This window comes from Schistocerca cancellata, chromosome 2 (assembly GCF_023864275.1).
Source record: "Schistocerca cancellata isolate TAMUIC-IGC-003103 chromosome 2, iqSchCanc2.1, whole genome shotgun sequence".
Classification (NCBI taxonomy): domain Eukaryota; kingdom Metazoa; phylum Arthropoda; class Insecta; order Orthoptera; family Acrididae; genus Schistocerca; species Schistocerca cancellata.
The window spans coordinates 163605439-163624219 of record NC_064627.1 but is presented as its reverse complement, the minus strand read 5'-3'; the positions used below and the strand labels follow the sequence as shown (position 1 = coordinate 163624219).

Here is an 18781-nt window from a genome sequence, read left to right as displayed (position 1 = left end):
GTGCAATGATCTCCTGTTACCAGACATCTACTAGAGCCTACCAGCTGTTTCTATAAAATGGCGCCTGTAAACCATAGAATATTGTACCGCTCGAGAGCAATGCAACAAAATTAGTTTTACTTTGAAAAATAAGGTGATAACGGAGTGCTGTGCACGAAATTTATGAAGTGAGAAATCTTCATGGAGAATTTCATAACTTATATCATCATCAACTACGAAGACTGCCAAACAAATTCTTTGAATATATATATAGATGAGCAGAGAGATGTTCGGCTATCTCACCAATAAATTAAACACAAATATTTCTTACATGATCAGAAACTCTCACCAGCCGGTACTGACCGTAAATACTGATGAATGAGTACTATTACAGAGCACATTTCCCTGGTGTAACGGTTGCATCTTAGGCTAGCAATCAGGATAATTGTTTCATAGTGGGTTCGACCTCGGCTACTGCTAATATTTTCACTGATCTGGCTTGAATCCTGTCACTAATTCTGTATACTAAGTTTTACCTATGGTGTTTACACTGCATTTCGAAGTACAGGGTGATTATAATTAAAGTTAAACTTTCAAAACACTGTGGAAATAACACCACTGGTCAGAATGATGTCAAATTGCAATGGAATTTTATCAGAGTAGGGGGGAAATGTATGGCAGAAGAAAAAAAATAGTATGAAAATTGACCAATAGATGGCACTGTATGTGTCAGAATACATAAATAAAAATACCTGTCATGCGCACGACCCATTGAAGTTGGTATAAACATGCCGCGTACGCGGCTTTTCCTCTTTTCGCGCCTGCAACATTTGCCATGGCTGTCTCAATGCTGGATCGCACTCACCTTGTACAGCTGTATAAAGAGAATGATGACTGTGCACATGTTGCTTTGCAGAAGTTCCGGACACTGAAGGGTTTGAAAAAAGGTGTTGGTCCAATGACTGCTATGGATCTGGAGAAAATGATTCGGAAATTTGAAAAGACGGGTTGTTTTGGTGTGCAACCTGGTAGAGGGAGAAAACGAATTGATTCGACGTCAGTGGGAGCAGCAGGAGGAGACAAGTCGTGGTGTGCAAACAGATAGTGCTTGGAGAATTGCCTATAAGCACGGGGCGTAAAATCCTACGAAACATCCTTCTTTGCTATCCATTCAAAAGGAATCATGTGCATGAGTTGCTTCCTGTTGACCTCCCAGCAAGAGAGACCTTTGATTTAGAATTTCTTGCTCACATGGAAGTGGACAATGATTGGCTGTGGAAGATTTTGTGGACAGACGAAGTCCACTTCCATCTGACAGGATATGTCAATACACTGAATTGTCGAATATGGGCAATGGAAAATCCACATTCATCCTAAAAAGATCACTGTGTGGTGCAGGTTTACAGCATAATTTATCATAGGCCCATATATTTTTAGAAGACACAGGTGCTTCCTGTCCTGTTACCTGTCCAGTCACCGGTAGGTGCTAAGAGTGTCTTTTGCACCATCACATCATTCCAGCTCTCCAACAGCATGGTTGTGTAGATGGGATCCTTTTTATGCAAGATGGTACACCTCCGCACATTGCAAATCCAGTCAAACAGCTGCTGAAGTGCCATTTCGAAAATGACAGAATTATCAGCTGCCATTTCCCTACAGCCTGGCCTTCCCGATCACCTTGTCTTAACCCCTGTGACTTTCGGCTGTGGGGCTATCTGAAAGATGTTGTGTTCAGTGTTCCGACTGCAAACTTAACTGCACTGAAGGCACACATTGTGCAACACATTCTGAATGTGACCCCGAAAACACTTCGATCAGTTGTGGAACATGCTTCCCTCGACTTCAACTTGTTGCAGAAAACGGTGGACAGCATACTGAACATGTTTTGCGCCAGTCACACAGAAATTAATAATTCAATTTGATTTTTGATTGATGTTTTTATGGGGTTTTTGGCCTCAGCACAATTAAAAACTGATCTGATTGATGATTTTTAAACAGTTTTTGGCCTCAGGATAATTAAAATCTTTGTGAGTGATAATTTTTATGCAGTTTTTGGCCTTGGGGCAATTAAAAACCGATGTGAGTGATGCTTTTCATGCAGTTTTTGGCCTCAGGACAAATAAGAACCGATTTTTCACATCTGATGTGATATGACCTTGCCATGGAGGATGGACTTACATAACTAACATTATCACACTGTGCACCCATGCACACTGAGTAGAACAGTTTGTTTAATGTCAATGTACACCATAGGCACTGCTGTATGATTCATTTGTCATTTATAGCCAACCACTATTAAATTATTGTGCTTACAGTGCCATCTATTGCTACATTTTGTAACTATTTGTTTTTCTTCTGCCAAACGTTTTCCCCCCAATCCAATAATATTAAGTTGCAATTTGATGCCATTCTGACCAATGGTGTTGCTTCTACAGTGGTTTGAAAGTTTAACTTTAATAATAATCAACCTGTATATTTTTAAGGTCTTGTCAAAGAACTTGACCTTTAAGTGTACACACACCTATCCCAGTATATCACACACATTAAATTCGTAATAAAACAAAATGAACAATCATTAAATTTTACTGATATTTGATTGTTGGGAATGTAATTCATCAGCAATCAGTATTAAAGCCAAGTTTTCCAATTAATCTAAATAGTCTGCATAAGGAACATATGCAAAATTTTTGAAAAGAAAGTCAAAAGTTTTGTGAAATGATTTGTCTAAAAGTAAGAAATAAAAATTAGTGGAGAGATATTTGATGGACCTCTCTTTCTGTACATGATTTCAAGTATCATTCAAAGGCATTTCAAATATTTCTCTGGTCTATTTGATTTCTTTTAGACAAATCATTTCATAAAATATTTGATCATTTCCTTTCTTTCTTTCTTGAAGTTTTATTCAGAAAGGAAAGGATGATCTTACTGACATCTCATTTGCCTTTCTAGTGTCTTCTGTTCATGAAATTGCTAAATTCAGTACATGATTTGAAGGAAGTTAAATATCACAGTTAAATATCACACCAGCCTATCTTTTTATGCTTAAGATAGCTAGGTCTTGAATAGATAAGTTTTTCAACCCTTCATTTACTAGCTAGCAGCAGCCATGCGTGAAATATTTCAATTTTTCCTCAAATCAGTAATTAAGTTTCCCTTCATTACCCAATCACTTTCAAGCAATTAAATATTTTGTTGCAAAACTAGACATCACACTGGCCACCTGGATACTCCATTTGCCCATTTTCCACTATTTGTTTGGCTATGAAAATTCAGTCAAAAACTCAATGGGTAATTTATAGGGAGTCTTGTTTTCGTTACACTCAAACATCTGACCAAAACATTTTGAATGTTAATCACACGACAAAACACAGTGAAACCCTTATTTTACGTTTTCATGCAGTCCAGACTTAAAAAACGCAAAACTGAGGAAAATGCAGAATTAAGGAAAATGTTAAAAACCCCCAGAACATGAGCAAAAATACATGTAATTGGCCAAAAATCACAATCCTCCCCATTATTTTGTACAAAATCTGTCAAGTGAAGGAAATTAAATGTACAATACAAGGTTTACACAATATTTGTAGTAATAAATTTCATCAGTTCTTAAAAAATCAAGTGTGTGTAACAACACACAAAAACTCATCAAAAAATTGAAATTTGTCTGGGTACAAGATAATCAAGCTCTTTTCCTACATGCTACAACTACAAATCAGATAGCCAAAACAAGTGTTTTTGAGAGATAATCCTTTGTGCTCACCCACAAAAACCAAAAACTGATGAACATGCTGAATTAAACCAAAAACATCACAGCAGCTAGGTGGTTAAACCATAAGCACACATGCAGACATCTGCTTAATGACATACTGTGTCACTATTGATGTTATTGTTTAATGCTTTTCTTGTGAGCCATACTTCATATGCTCACTGTTGTTAAAGTGTTATTTTAAGCTTGATACGAGAAACAGAGACATGAAAAAATGAGTTTACTTCCCCAACTGACATTACAAGCTTATTAGGAGTTGGTTCAGTGAATTTCTGTACACCATGTAAAATGTAAATTTGAAAGAAAGCTCAGGTGCTACAGTTTTGCTTCATACCCACTATCACTGCTGCCAACCTTTACGATCTACAGTGTTTTGTGCAAAATATATACATAAATAGTGTATGTAGTTGTCGCAACTGTATCATGCCACAGCATCTGCACAGAAAGTATATTTTCGGCACTTTACAAAATGCTTTAATCCCTACCTGCATTTCTGTCGCTGAAGGGCCACTCCCACTCTCCACACATGCTGTACATGAGCTCATTTTATGTGTGTTTGTGTGGTGTGGTGGCTGTGCTTGCTATCTGGTGTCTTAAAAAGTAACCAGCCAATAAAGAGTTCATTAGCTGGAAATGGGCGACATTTCCTTGATTATGACCGAACATATTCTTCCAGACTTAGTGTTTGAAGCGCCCGGGTTCGATTCCCGGCGGGGTCAGGGATTTTCTCTGCCTCGTGATGACTGGGTGTTGAGTGATGTTCTTAGGTTAGTTAGGTTTAAGTAGTTCTAAGTTCTAGGGGAACGATAACCATAGCTGTTAAGTCCCATAGTGCTCAGAGCCATTTTTCAGTGATTGAATTTAAAAGTTTGATGATTGATATTGTTGCTGAATACATTACATCTCAGAAATACATGTAAAAAGATAAGACTGAGTTTTAAGTGGCACAAGAAAAGGTGGTGGTTGGGGGCTCTTCGTCATGTATTGGCTCGGTCCAGAACACTTTGCATCGACTCTTGTTTTTCCATTGCCACTGGACCCTAGTATTAGTTGTATCATAATTGTACAGTGAAGCTAAATGTTGCAAGTTGTGTTGGCAACACCGGGTGTGGATTATGTCAGGATTTCCTCTCACACATCTCCCCTCTTCACAACAGCCTAAAATATTCCCTTAATTCTGCCACCATCCAAAACAGTCTGTCTTTTGAATCACTTTTAACTTGTTCAGTCAGATCAAATGTCAATAGGAAGAAAGCAGGACAAAGTCAAGTGAGACGTCGAGTAAGAACTTAGAAGTGAGATAAACTTTACTAGGAAGAAATGTAAATTGGTGAATTTTTAGCATTGATCTTATGGGATTTTACAGGGGCTACAAATTTACTGTGTAGAATCACGAAAAACATAAAATCGGAGAATGTAAAATCAGAGTTTTACTGTACCATCCTTTTTGCACAATGCAATTTCCAAGAAAATCTCGTTCTGAATCTTGAACCATTTATGAAGACGATTTTTACAACACTTGATTCCTAATACATAGGAAAGCATTCACGCACACCGTGAATGACCTATCTGCAGATAAGACAACCAATATCTCGTGAATGAAAAGAGATATCATTCCGCTCTCAACTTTAAATACAATTTCAATATGCTTGTTACATTTCGTAAGCAATAATGTATGACCTAAAATGAACTACATGCAAAGGCCATGCAATGTGATTTCACCTCTGTGAACGCTTAAAAATTTCACACAGTCATTTACTTAGTTTTGTGCAGCACAGTAACTATGGCAAATAATGAAAATAAATTCAGCCCTTCATTGAGCAAAGATATCAAGCTGTAAAATATGGAAAATTCAAATTTTTTGCACCAAATAGTTTACTTTAAAATGGATGATAAATATTTCATAGCAGCCGGTGTGTCTGCTCCACTGGTTAGCCAAGAAGACTCATAGCTGTCACTCTCACTGCCGCACATGCTGCAGTGACAAGATTCAAACAAGTTTGAATTCAAACGTCGCAAGTTGTAGCAGGGGACAGGCAGTGCCACAAACATTGCTCACCTAGGCCACTTCCATAACTATACCTGTTGTGTGTTTTGTTGTCTGAAGCTGTCATGTGCTGTAGGTCACTTCTGTAGGATGTGGCCTAATATTCCCTTGTGTCAAGTATGATATTACTTCAGTGTATGTAGATGCAGGATAGTGCACTATCCCGTCTGTATGGAAATTTTCAATCCAGTCACAAACACAGTCAGATATCGCATACAAATGTATTTTCTTTAGAAGGCATTCAGATACACATTGAAGTAGACACCTGCGTAACCAATCGAATTTTTTTTTTCTTTACCACATATTGTTGTATTTTGCTCAGGAACTTTAATCAATTAAAGAAATGGCATCATCGTGGTGGTTAGTGTTTAACGTCCCGTCGACAACGAGGTCATTAGAGACGGAGCGCAAGCTCGGGTTAGGGAAGGATTGGGAAGGAAATCGGCCGTGCCCTTTCAAAGGAACCATCCCGGCATTTGCCTGAAACAATTTAGGGAAATCACGGAAAACCTAAATCAGGATGGCCGGAGACGAGATTGAACCGTCGTCCTCCCGAATGCGAGTCCAGTGCGCTAACCACTGCGCCACCTCGCTCGGCATCATCGTGAAATATTACATCCAATATCAATATAAATTTCTCCAGGCTAATGTTCTGTGTGTTTATTGTCCTCAAGATTTCATGGAGCTTTGCAGCAACACTCAATCTAAATACACTGAATTCTTGATTTCCTGTATCTGATGAAATCTGCAACAGTTAATCATGGCTTTTGTTTCCCTTATCAGTGTAGTTGTAAATCATCACTCCTGATGTTTTTATTAACAAGGTACAGAATCATAAGAAATTAAATGTTCTCTCTAATACTGACAACTCATTGTAAATAAAAACAGCTACAACGGATAGTAACTGCACAAAAGTGTCAATTACCAAAACAACAGGTGCATGACCTGTAAGAGCATCAAAAACCCAGAGGGCAATTGAGTGAAATTTAGATAAGACATCTGGGTAAGCAGTGGACATGTACACCAGTGAACGGCTGATATATCAAAGGAAACTTCTAAATGGCTCATAGGCCTAAAGGATCCTTGTAAATAAATATTTTCCTTTGCCCATGTTGCTATGTTCTGCCCATTCACTATATATACATAAACGATTCTTGCAAGAAATGTTAGTGGAGACCTGACAAGCTTTGAGCAACCTCTCACTAATCTGTAACCTCGCCACCTACAACAAAACTTGGATGGGCTGCTTCACTGTTTTTTTGAAATGGCATGTCAAATTTTCATTTACCAGATTGTTTCTCATCAAAAGTTCCAAATATTCTAAGACAACAGATCATATTTGCTTTCTTGTTACAGTAATATTCTCTGCATTACCTTTTACATCTTACCCCACATTTCCCTTTAAATTCTGGCAGCAGTAGTAGTAGTTTTACTTACAGCAGTACAAGATTAAAATTTTTGAAGTGTTACTATATGTAATAACTCATTGTGACAGTTCACCACATACAAGCCAGCAACAGACGTAGCTGATGTTTTCCTCCCTCTAAAAATGTATATAAATGGAATTTTGGACACACTGAAATGAAAAGGTGAAAACCATAGGAGGCAAATATTACCTTTCTCCTGTTTTCTTTTCTTGCACCGATCAATATGGTCTTTCAACTGTATCCTCACTTGCCTTTCAGTGGGCTGATCACGGATAAAAGGATGTTTTAGCAACTGCTCCGTGTACGGTCTCTGGTGGTAATCCTTAACCAAAACAGTTTCAATGAAACCTACAATGGCAAACAAAACTGCATAAGCTCTAGAGTATTTGCAATACAACAATTTTTAATCCGTAAAACATAGCAAAAGCCAAACCAAATTTCTCCATCGCTCTGACATGAAACTTATTCATAACACATGAAAAAATACTTAAATAATGCAATATTGTTTCTTGGATCAGAAAGATAAATTAAGAACCTGTTAAAGACCAAAGTTATTAATTTTGCATGTATGTAATGATTTAGAATATATTTTCGGTTTTTGCTAACTCTGCCATGTGCAAAACTAAACATTGTTCTTTTCCTTTTTCCCAAAACTTTTGACACCTGTGTGTCAACTTCTGAGAGTCTCAATTTGTTTTGGAAAGAAAGTGGATTTCTATAGGTTGGCTTATTTTTATGCATTTTCTCACTCGACAGCATATCACGTTTTTTGCCCAGTTGTGTATCTTTCATGTGTCTTTCTTGCTGTAATTATATACACTCTTTTCCATATCTTTTTATACTTCACTCTCACCTGTTTTCATATGATTTCCTCACAAAAATAAGATGTAACAAAACACTTATGTCATCATACTTTTAGAGAGAGGCTTCCCTTCACAAGTAATGTAATTTCGGAAATAAATCGAGACCCACAGAAGATAATATACAAGTGTTGAAACTTGCATGGGTAAACAAACAAAAAAAAAAAAAAAATAAATAAATAAATAAAAAATAAAAAATAAAATAAAAAAAATAAAAATACACTGTGTTTTTCATAAGGCAGAGGTTCAAAACCCCAAATCTAATTTTGAAACATGAAAAAATTGACAACCAGAGCTTCCAATCCAAGCAAGATAATTATTTAATATATATTTTGACTTCATGTATTAATATTAATTTATGTCTATCACAATGTGTTACCCACTAACCATGGAATTTTTTTGCCCATTTTTTTGACTTCAGTCGAGGTGCTGGGTTTCGTGGAATGAGGAAAAGTGCACGCATTGGATGCATATCACAGAGGGGAGGCTGTGACTCTGCCATTTCCAGTGCTGTTATGCCTAAGGACCACAGATCACTCCGATTGTCATAAGTGGCATCTGCATTCTCATCACAAGCAATTACTTCAGGTGCCATCCAGTACGGCGTGCCAATGAAAGTATTACGGCGCCCAATTGTCCGATCCAGTTGAGCACTGACACCAAAATCAACTGTATAAAGAGAAATTTAAATTCTTTTATTTGGGTGTTAACTGAATAATTCATCACATCTTAATTAAATTAAAATCAGAAAAAAAAACATTCAGCATTAACTAAATTACACACACACACACACACACACACACACACACACACACACACACACAGTGATTCTGTTCTCAAGCTATCTCTTAAGGTAGCAAGTATTTATTGTGTGAGAACCAAGTACTTTATGCTGAGTAATTAATAACAATAACTCAAGGGTCATATCAACTGAAATAACTTATTTCCTTACAGAAACCTACCTAATTTCACTTCAGCATTGTCTGTGAGGAGCACATTTTGGCCTTTTATATCCCTGTGAATTACTTTGTTTGAATGAAGGTAGCTAAGGCCTCTTAAAATTTCACGACAAATGTATGCAATCCATTCCTCTTTCAAACTTTGCCCCTTTGTTGCTGTAAAAGATAAGAAAACACTTTTGTTTATTGAACTTATGAACATGTTTGTATTATCAGATATATAATTTCAAATGCCAGTCTGAAATTAAATGATGCAGGCTATGTTACAGATGTAACAGTCAGTAAAATAAACATTTCCGATACTATCAGAAGTAATACACAAGTTCTACTACTGCCCCCTTCCTTTTCAATTTTGCTTTCTTATGGTGTTTCTATGAATTTTGGTGTGAGCTATCATTTATGATATCCAATGCAAACAAAGATTACCTGTATACTGTTTTCTTTTTATTCAAAAAGTACAAATTAATTAAACCAAAAATAATTAAGGATGACTTAGATGAAAATAGACAAAACGACATAGGCAAAAGAAAGCACAATCCAGTAAAGATGAATAATGAAATGCTCTTTCTAACTTGGCACGAAAATGTGAATATGAATCAAGACATTACTTTATTTTTCTCCAGAGTATATCGCTGTTATTTTATTCTTATACCTGAAATAACTTTTAGTGTTATACTATAGGGGAATTTTAAAACTTACATTTCACAAGATCTGTGACTGATCCAGCACCACAGTACTCCATCACTAACTGAAACAAAGAAGGGAAATTAATAACTTTCTCTAAGAATAATCTTCACAAAGATTAAAGTGACTTACTCTAGTCCAAAAGATGTCCACTACTCAGGAACCCTATTTTCAAGTTGCCAGCAGTCACAAAAAAATATAACTACTAATAAGTCATGTGATTCTTCAGTTTCTCCCAGCATATTTGTTGATCGAACTGTCCATGGCGGTTTGGTCAGCTACTAATGAAGCTCAGTTTAAGAGGAGCCTGAAGGACCTAATGGTGGCCACTCCACTAAGGAATTTCTTAGAACTGACTGATACGTAAATGTTGTTAATAACATCAAATAATTAAAGTATTACATACAATCCGATCTTCATACAAATTCAGTGCAGTAATGCAATCAATATAAGTAAATGTAGTAAAATGATTTTTTTTTTGATGATGCACAGCTACAATAGCCTAAGAATTATCAAATGCATCTCTATGTATTGAACGTTTACAAGTTTTGTGATAAGTTTGTTATTTCCTTTTAATGAAAAATCAGCTTTTTTTCATTTTTCTTTTTTACTTGCTCCACATCCATTACGACCATTTCACTTCAGATCCATGGAATGCACATCACATATCTTTTGTTCTTTGTAGACATTTATTGTGTATTATTGTTTTCCGATATGTTCTACATCTTGGGAGTATTTCCTCACCATGTAACTTTTGGAACAAAAAGTACATGTAACCTTGTCTAAGCTACGGAGATAAATAAATGAAAGGCCAAAAACTGCTGACACACATGAGCCAAACTCATGTACAATTTAATTAGGAGATGGCTACTGTGTTCTGTGTTGTAGAGAAAGAACTCCTGTCACTACGCTGAACGAAATTGACGCAGACCTCTCTTGAGGAAGGCACTGGAGTTAGATGAGTATCTCCATGACACTTTCAAGATTTCTAAACAAATATATAGTGGAACGAGCTGCTCTTCTTTGGATATTTACTTCCTTTATCAGTCCCATCTGTGAAGGGTCCCAGACTGACAAGCATTATTAAATATTAGTCAAATGTTGATGATATACTCTACCTCCTTCATGGATGGACTACACTACCAGAGAATTCTTGAAATGGATGTCAGATTGGAATTTTCCATTCCAACAATTAGTTTTATGTGGTTGTTTCGATTTAAATAACTCTGTACACACACTTCCATACATTTAATTGAAGTGGATTGTTCCACTGATTATTCGAAGAAAAGTGTAGCTGTACAATAATGGATCTTTCAGCCTATTTATGCTCAATATGTTACATTTATTTCAATGGTCACTCTCTGCACCAAGTTTCTATCCTCTGTGAGACTTCCTGCATTTCAGAACAACTTTATAATGTTGCAACCACTCTACATGCAACTGCACCATACATGAACATCCTCGTGGATCTTCTGTGATTATTCACTAGGATTTCTCTCTATTACAAATTACTCACTGCATTTTATTTCCTGGGAACTCCTCAATGTAATCACAAAGCTGGTCTAATACTATGTAAGCTCGTATTTTGCTCATTAGGTGTGTGTGGAACTGTGTACATGACCTTCCATGAGTCAAGGAACACTGCATCAACCTGGGCACAGTATCTACAGCCTTCTGGGTCTTACAAAGAAACAAAGTGAACTACATTTCATACACCTTTGTAAAGAATCCATGTTAATTTCTACAAAGGAGATTCTCAGTCTGCAGAAAGGTCACAAGACACTTAGTGTAAATTATGTTCTAAGCTTCCTACAGCAGACTTACATCAGCAACTGAGGCCTATGACTGTGAGCATCTATTCAACATCCCGTCTTTAAAACTGGAACGATCTGCTTTTTTTCCCATCACTAGGGACACTCCATTTCTCTATCGACCTTCAGTAGACTGCTGCTAAAAGGGAGCAAGTTATGCTCTAAGCGCTACACAGAATCATGTATGTATCACACAGGTCCAGTAATATTTCCTCTGTTGACTAATTTTAGTTGATTTTCTATACCAAGGTCACTTATTTTTATATCTGTCATTTTGGCATTTGTGCAATAACTGAAAGAGGAACTGCAATACATTCCTCCTCACTTGGACAATTCTGTATGATGAATTTAATATAACAACCTAGTCTCTGTAATCCTCTTTAATGTCACTGGATGGACAGAAGGCACTACTGTACTTGCTAATTTAATGTAAAACCAAAACTACTTATGATTTTCTGTCAGGTGGACAGAATTATATTTTCACGTTCCTTGCACATTTCAAGCATGGTCATCCTTAAGCTAATTTTGGCTTCATTCAGTTTTAATAGGATAAGCATGACACACAATATCAGTACTGGATGGCAGCCATATTATTGACATCAGATACATGGAATACATAATGCACTGTGTCAATCAGGTTCTGGGGATTCCAAGTCAAGAAAGTTAGTTGGTTGCTTGCAGAGGTGGAAGAGGGGGTGGAGGGAGGCCGAACAGTGAGGTCATCCATCCCATGATTCAACACAGCAGAAACTAAGGGTGGAACAATACCAACAGCACAGTCCAGTCAATGGGAAAGGAAAATGGGCAAACGAAGAGGCAGAAGGATCATTGGGGTGGCAGGAAGAGTAAAGAACAGGAGGATGGGGGAGGTGGGCTGGGGCAAGAGCAGGTTGAGCCCCAGATGCACTACGGGTGATGGGTCACTTGCACCGTCGCTGACCCATTCCAATCCCCCACCCCATACCATGATCTCGACACAACGGGGTCAACACCCAGAGAAGAAGACATTAGAAAGGGGGGAAAAATGGCAAAGAAGGACTAGACAAAACAGGGAAATAGGGTGGGGGGGGGGGGGAGATTGATGTGGAGGCAAGGTCAAAGGCCTACCAAACTGACACTAACACTCCAATTACAGAAGGAAATTCCAGTACGTAAATCTGGAAGGGCAAACCACTTTCGCGAAGAAAACTGAGGATGGCCATAACCGTGCGAGGGTCATCCGCTAACAATGAGGACAAGGAGAGTGGGAGGGTGTATTTAGTTCCAAAGAGCCAAAAGGTAGTGGCAGTTCAGCAAAATGGGGCATCATGAGGAGCATCGCATAGCTATTGACCCCCCACCCCTCCCCCAAGAGTCAGCTCACAGCTTAGCAGAAAGGAACTTGATGTGAAACTGCAAATCTACCCATGAAGGGGTCACACAGCACTGTGGGTAGGTGGCCCTCAGAGGGCTAACCTGGTTCTAAGAGAAAGCAAAGAACTTGTGAAGGGTTGGCGAGTGAGCGCCAGTAATATGAGATTAGTAGAGAATGACACAAGCTGCAGAGTAAAAGAAACGGATTGGAGTATCGGAAGGTGATGATAGTATCTGTTACAATTCCACTGAATAAGCATGGAATGGAGACACAAATTGGAGGCGAGTAGGCCGAAGCCTGTCATGCCATCAGGTAACCATCTCTCATCAACATATATATGGTGATATGAATATAATAGAGGGAAACATTCCATGTGGGAAAAATATATCTAAAAATAAAGATGATGTGACTTACCAAACGAAAGTGCTGGCAGGTCGATAGACACACAAACAAACACAAACATACACACAAAATTCAAGCTTTCGCAACAAATGGTTGCTTCATCAGGAAAGAGGGAAGAAGAGGGAAAGACGAATGGATGTGGGTTTTAAGGGAGAGGGTAAGGAGTCATTCCAATCCCGGGAGCGGAAAGACTTACCTTAGGGGGAAAAAAGGACAGGTATACACTCGCGCGCACACACACACATATCCATCCGCACATACACAGACACAAGCAGACAAATGTCTGCAAACAAATGTCTGCTTGTGTCTGTGTATGTGCGGATGGATATATGTGTGTGTGTGTGCGCGAGTGTATACCTGTCCTTACAAATGTCTGCTTGTGTCTGTGTATGTGCGGATGGATATATATATATATATATGTGTGTGTGTGTGTGTGTGTGTGTGTGTGTGTGTGTGTGTGTGTGTGTGTGCGCACGCGCGCGCGCGAGAGTGTATACCTGTCCTTTTTGCCCCCTAAGGTAAGTCTTTACACTCCCAGGATTGGAATGACTCCTTACCCTCTCCCTTAAAACCCACATCCTTTCGTCTTTCCCTCTCCTTCCCTCTTTCCTGATGAAGCAACCGTTTGTTGCAAAAGCTTGAATTTTGTGTGTATGTTTGTGTTTGTGTGTGTGTTTATCGACCTGCCAGCACTTTCATTTGGTAAGTCACATCATCTTTATTTTTAGATATATATATACATATGGTGATATCCATAAATAAGAGGTCAACTCTGACTGTAAAGAAGGAGTCCATACCTCTAGGGGCACCGGTGGAGCCTTGTCATGGGACTTTCGTTTCTTCTTCTCCTCTTTCATAGGTTGAGGAGGGCAGAGCCCAGAGAGAGAGAGAGAGAGAGAGAGAGAGAGAGAGAGAGAGAGAGAGAGAGAGAGAGCAGGCACTTCAGTGAGATCTGGAATGTTGGCGACTTGGGGACTTTGGGTTCCGCAGTTGACCTGGGGCAGCAGGCCTCCTGTCTGGAAGATGTAGTCCGGGGGGGGGGGGGGGGGTGATGCATCACTGGCAGGCACCACAAAAGAAGGGGAACACCTCTCTAGCCAAGCAGGGGGAGCAGCACATGGAAGGGAGGGCATGGAACTGCAGGGGATCGGGAGACGAGAGGGGATCAGCAGTAGGATAAAGAGGAGGGAGGAGTGGGAAAGGACATAACAGAGGAAGAGCTAGATGTCACAGACACAGAGTAAAGACAGTCGTATTTTAGACAAGACTTAGTATAGGATATATGATCAAGGGACTTTTAATCCTGTACCACCTCCTCCTCATAAACTGAGGAATCTGGTAACATGGAAAGTGACAGTAATGACAATTAATGCATACAGGTGGTAGAACACATGGGCTCCTCTCATGGAGTGGGTGTCCACATTCACCACGCAAGAGTGTCAATGTACAGCAGACAGACATGTGGCCAAAACACAAACAATGAGAAAACCTCCACTAGTGGTGCTTCACGTCACACCAATAAACCATGACCTCGACCTTCTCTGGGAGGGTACCCTCTCAAATGCCACAATAAAGATGCCTATATTGGTGCGATTATCCTATGGCCTTTCTGAAGATGTTGAACAAAATGAATACCCTACCTTTCCGGAATGACCCAGAATTCCTAATCAATCTCTATCAAAAGTACTCCCTGAACCATATTCAAAGACTGTGTCGTAATGGACACTGGGATATAGCCAAGATGGTCGCAGGCACTTTTGTGCAGATTGGATGGCAGAAGTTTCGATCACAGCGAAGTCGACCGCATCTTACTCGAATAGTCTACTTCAAACTTGTCCTTAATAGTTTCCAAAAAAATAATGGTTTGGTGGTGATGGAAATGTCCCCACCAGTTCTGGTGCAGACCAGATAGTGGCAAAAGGGTTTCACTCCAAGCAGGTGAGACTGGCCCTTTTCCCAGAGGGTAGCCACGGAAGGGACGGCTGCAGGTCATCGCTGCAGTACTGAAAAATCCATTCCCAATTAAAGAGATGGTGGCAGAAGATTGGCCAGTTTTTTGGAGCTTAACATGTTTCACAAATAAAGTGTCCACCCTGATACCACCTACTCTGACCAGGGGCTCTCCCCTTGGGCATCACCCAACCACAAAAAGGGCTGTCTGACACTGACTGTTGCTGAGAGTTCCGATGCTCCAGAATGACAAGCAACCACTCCTAAGCATACATGAGAACATAGCAGCTCAGTTACCAAAATTGTGATACCTGTGTTGTAAGGGACCCAAACTGGGTACCTAATGACCCCACCATACAGACTGGCTGCTGTCCTGGCTCATCAGTGTTGAAGGAGAATGGTTCAAGGAAACAATGGAAGAGGCAGTAAAGTTACTAATCAAAGACAGTAAGTAAGGTGTTCTTCCTCAGTTGGCTCACACTACAGAAACAAAATTTAGAAGGGATATGTCTCTCAGTGGCTAAACATCTTAGTATGTGTGATAATTGCTTTCAAATGGGACCATTCCATGATCTGTTGTGGCATGTGTTTGGCTTCATTTGACTGCCCCTAATGCATCTCTGCAGTAAAAGCATCAGCCAGAACCTCTTTCTTGCTATGGGATATGGAAGGCTCCATACCCTATGTGTACTTTTACTCAAAGCATACCTGTAGTGCACAAGGCCACCACTTGATGAATGAATAATATGCACATCAATGGCAGATTGTGAATAAGTAGAAAACTACACAATCCTATGCATACTACTTGCCAACAGAACACAGTCCAACCACACGATGGATTACAGTGTCATAAACTAAATCAGACAGGATAAGCTAGCCCTGACCTACAGTCCATGCATTCACAGTATGCATGGAGGAAAGAAGCAATTGGTGAATAATACATTTTGCATCTCCCATGTAGTGTCAGAATTTGGAAAACCAAAATGCTGATGTTATGTATACTTGAATGTTCCTTGTAAATAAAATTGTATTTCCTTTCTAGAGTAACATAACACATTCACATAATAGTATACATAATAGATATCAATAATCAACCAATCCGAAATTGAAAATATAAGGTTTTATCAACAGCATTATAGATACATGTGTGTCACTGCAGTATTACAAAGAATTCAATGTCTTGAGTAACCACAGAATATTATAGGTAGGACCCACATGTAAGCCTTGAGTACTCATAACAAACTGTAAACAAACTACAGGAGAGAGCATAGTTAAAAGGCAAATTATGATATAAGCTGGTAACATAAATATGAGCTGGGGGGGGGGAGGGGGGGGGGGGGGAACATGCAAGTTGTAAGATAAATGGGAATGAATGATAGAGAGAAATGTAAAGGAGGAAAAAAAATGAGCATCTATGAATAATCAAATATAAAAAATATTAGAAAACATACAGAACTACCCTGTATCTCCAGTCTCAAGTAAAGTTCCCATCAACTGAATGCCGACAAAGCAAAATGGATAACCAAGACGATTAAGTAATTATTTTAATCTTCCCATGTAATTTCAACGAAGCAGGTAATGCCTCACTGTTGTAATCTATCATTCCCTCTTTTCCATTCTCTTTCCTCATTCTTTTTCGAACCAGATTTTTTCTTTACTTTTGTTTGTTAAAAAAACTGGATAGATAAAAAAATCTGCTCACCAAGCGGTTTCAGGAGAACACACATACAAAAAAGGTTTTACATATACAAGCTCTCAGAGCCAGTGGCTCCCTCTTCTGGCAGGAGGGTTGAGGGTTGAAGGGGAAGGAAGAGAGATAAAGATAAAGGACTGGAGAGGTTTAGAAAGAGGGGCAGAGTTCGGAAAAGTCACCCAGAACCCCGGATCAGGGAGACTTACTGGACAGGATGAGAACGAAAGACTGATATCTCCTGACCCTGGATTCTGGGTGACTTTTCCAAACTCTGTTCCTTTTCCTAAACCTCTACTGTCCATTTCCTTCACCCTCCCCCCTTTCTTCTTTCCCCTTCAATCCTTCTGCCAGAAGAAGGAGTCACTGGCTGCAAAGCTTGCATACGTAAAATCTTTTATTTATATGTGTGTTCTCCTGCCACTACTTAGTGAGTAAATTTTTTATCTATCCAATTACACTGTACCAACTCAGTTTCACATATTATGTCACCAACAGTCTTTTAATCAATATAATTATGCACCTTAAAATAAATTTGACCTCCACAAGGAAATTCAGTCTATAATGGCAATAATACTGAAAATTTCAAACTCAAACCATAGAACTTTTGTGGGGCCAACTATCCACTTACCAAGTACAGTAAAATTATGTAGTTTTTACTGGATATCCACAACAAAACTGATTCAATTCAATACACTACACAAAGTGTATAGTTACACATTTTTATTGGCTTCATGATGATAGTGAACTACCTTACTGCATCTCTGTCAAATAATGATGGAGGGTATTATGAGTACTAATAGATCAGACCTTCCAGACTCCGTCACACACTTTTCACTGCCACTTTAAGTGCACGCACTTTGAGTTTAATTGCTCGTATTTTGAAATGAGTGGTTTCCATATGTAACGGCAGGAACATGTCCTGAATACATTTCAAATTTTCTGTTATTCTTGATTAAGACTGTTCCACTGAACTAAACTTCGATCTTGAATCTAGTTAATGAGATGCTCATTTTAGGAGGAAAACAGACAGAAATAATGATTTCCAAATAATCACAATTTTTTAAGTCTTTTTAAGAGGAATTACTAAATAAACTAATTTACTATATATGAGTATATCATTGAAAATGTAATGTATGAAGTTTTATGCATTCTTTTTTCTAAATGGGCTATTGAATTTAAAAAATCAGTCTATTAAAAAATATTTTAAGACATACTAGCTGCACCCAATCACACATTGTTGTGGTTCATTCTGGTTAAATGGAAGAGAAAGAAAAGAGGAACCACAGGTTTCTTATATATTTAATTTCATAATTTTGTCCTGGCATATTAGCAGCAGATGTTGGAGTCATTTTCTGAAAATGGGCAACCCTTCACAACTAATAAAAATGTATGGGTAGAGATATACAACATAGCTGCTCCCCCCCCCCCCCCATGTCCAGTTCCTCCCTCCCCTTGTGTGTCCCTCTGCTCTTCCTCACTCCCTCTGACATTGCCTCTTGTTTACTGTTATTGCAAATGAAAAGCTTGATTGGGAATTGAAGTCGTTTAAAATGAATGGGTAGATCAGTTCAGATCTTTATATAGGGGTACGACAGACCAGTCCAGCTGCAGACGATAGTAGTTTCAATTACAGTATTTTGCATAGTTTTAATCTGTAAATGGGTACAATTATAAAGTTTCGGGTGATTCAGATTCTGTAGTAGCATTATAGCCATACAGCGATAAGCTGTAAACACAATATTGTCGATTACAAAAATATATAACCTATGTCCGTGTTTCATGTAAAAATCTGAAGTAAATCGGTCACAAACTTTTTGAGATTTCTGGTAACACTATTTCTCTTTATGCATTA

At 38.6% G+C, this 18781-nt stretch overlaps 1 protein-coding gene across 3 annotated transcripts in view; it reads right to left on the bottom strand.

The window, feature by feature from the left end:
• LOC126161451 (serine/threonine-protein kinase mig-15) overlaps positions 1-18781 on the bottom strand; it is a 327531-nt gene that overhangs the window by 177709 nt on the left and 131041 nt on the right. For all 3 annotated transcript variants that reach the window (XM_049917269.1, XM_049917270.1, XM_049917271.1), the window contains exons 5-8: positions 9735-9783; positions 9039-9191; positions 8464-8745; positions 7406-7564 (exon numbers count right to left, since the gene is read on the bottom strand). In XM_049917269.1, the coding sequence (XP_049773226.1) occupies positions 7406-7564; positions 8464-8745; positions 9039-9191; positions 9735-9783 (643 nt within the window). The remainder of the gene's footprint in view (positions 1-7405; positions 7565-8463; positions 8746-9038; positions 9192-9734; positions 9784-18781) is intronic.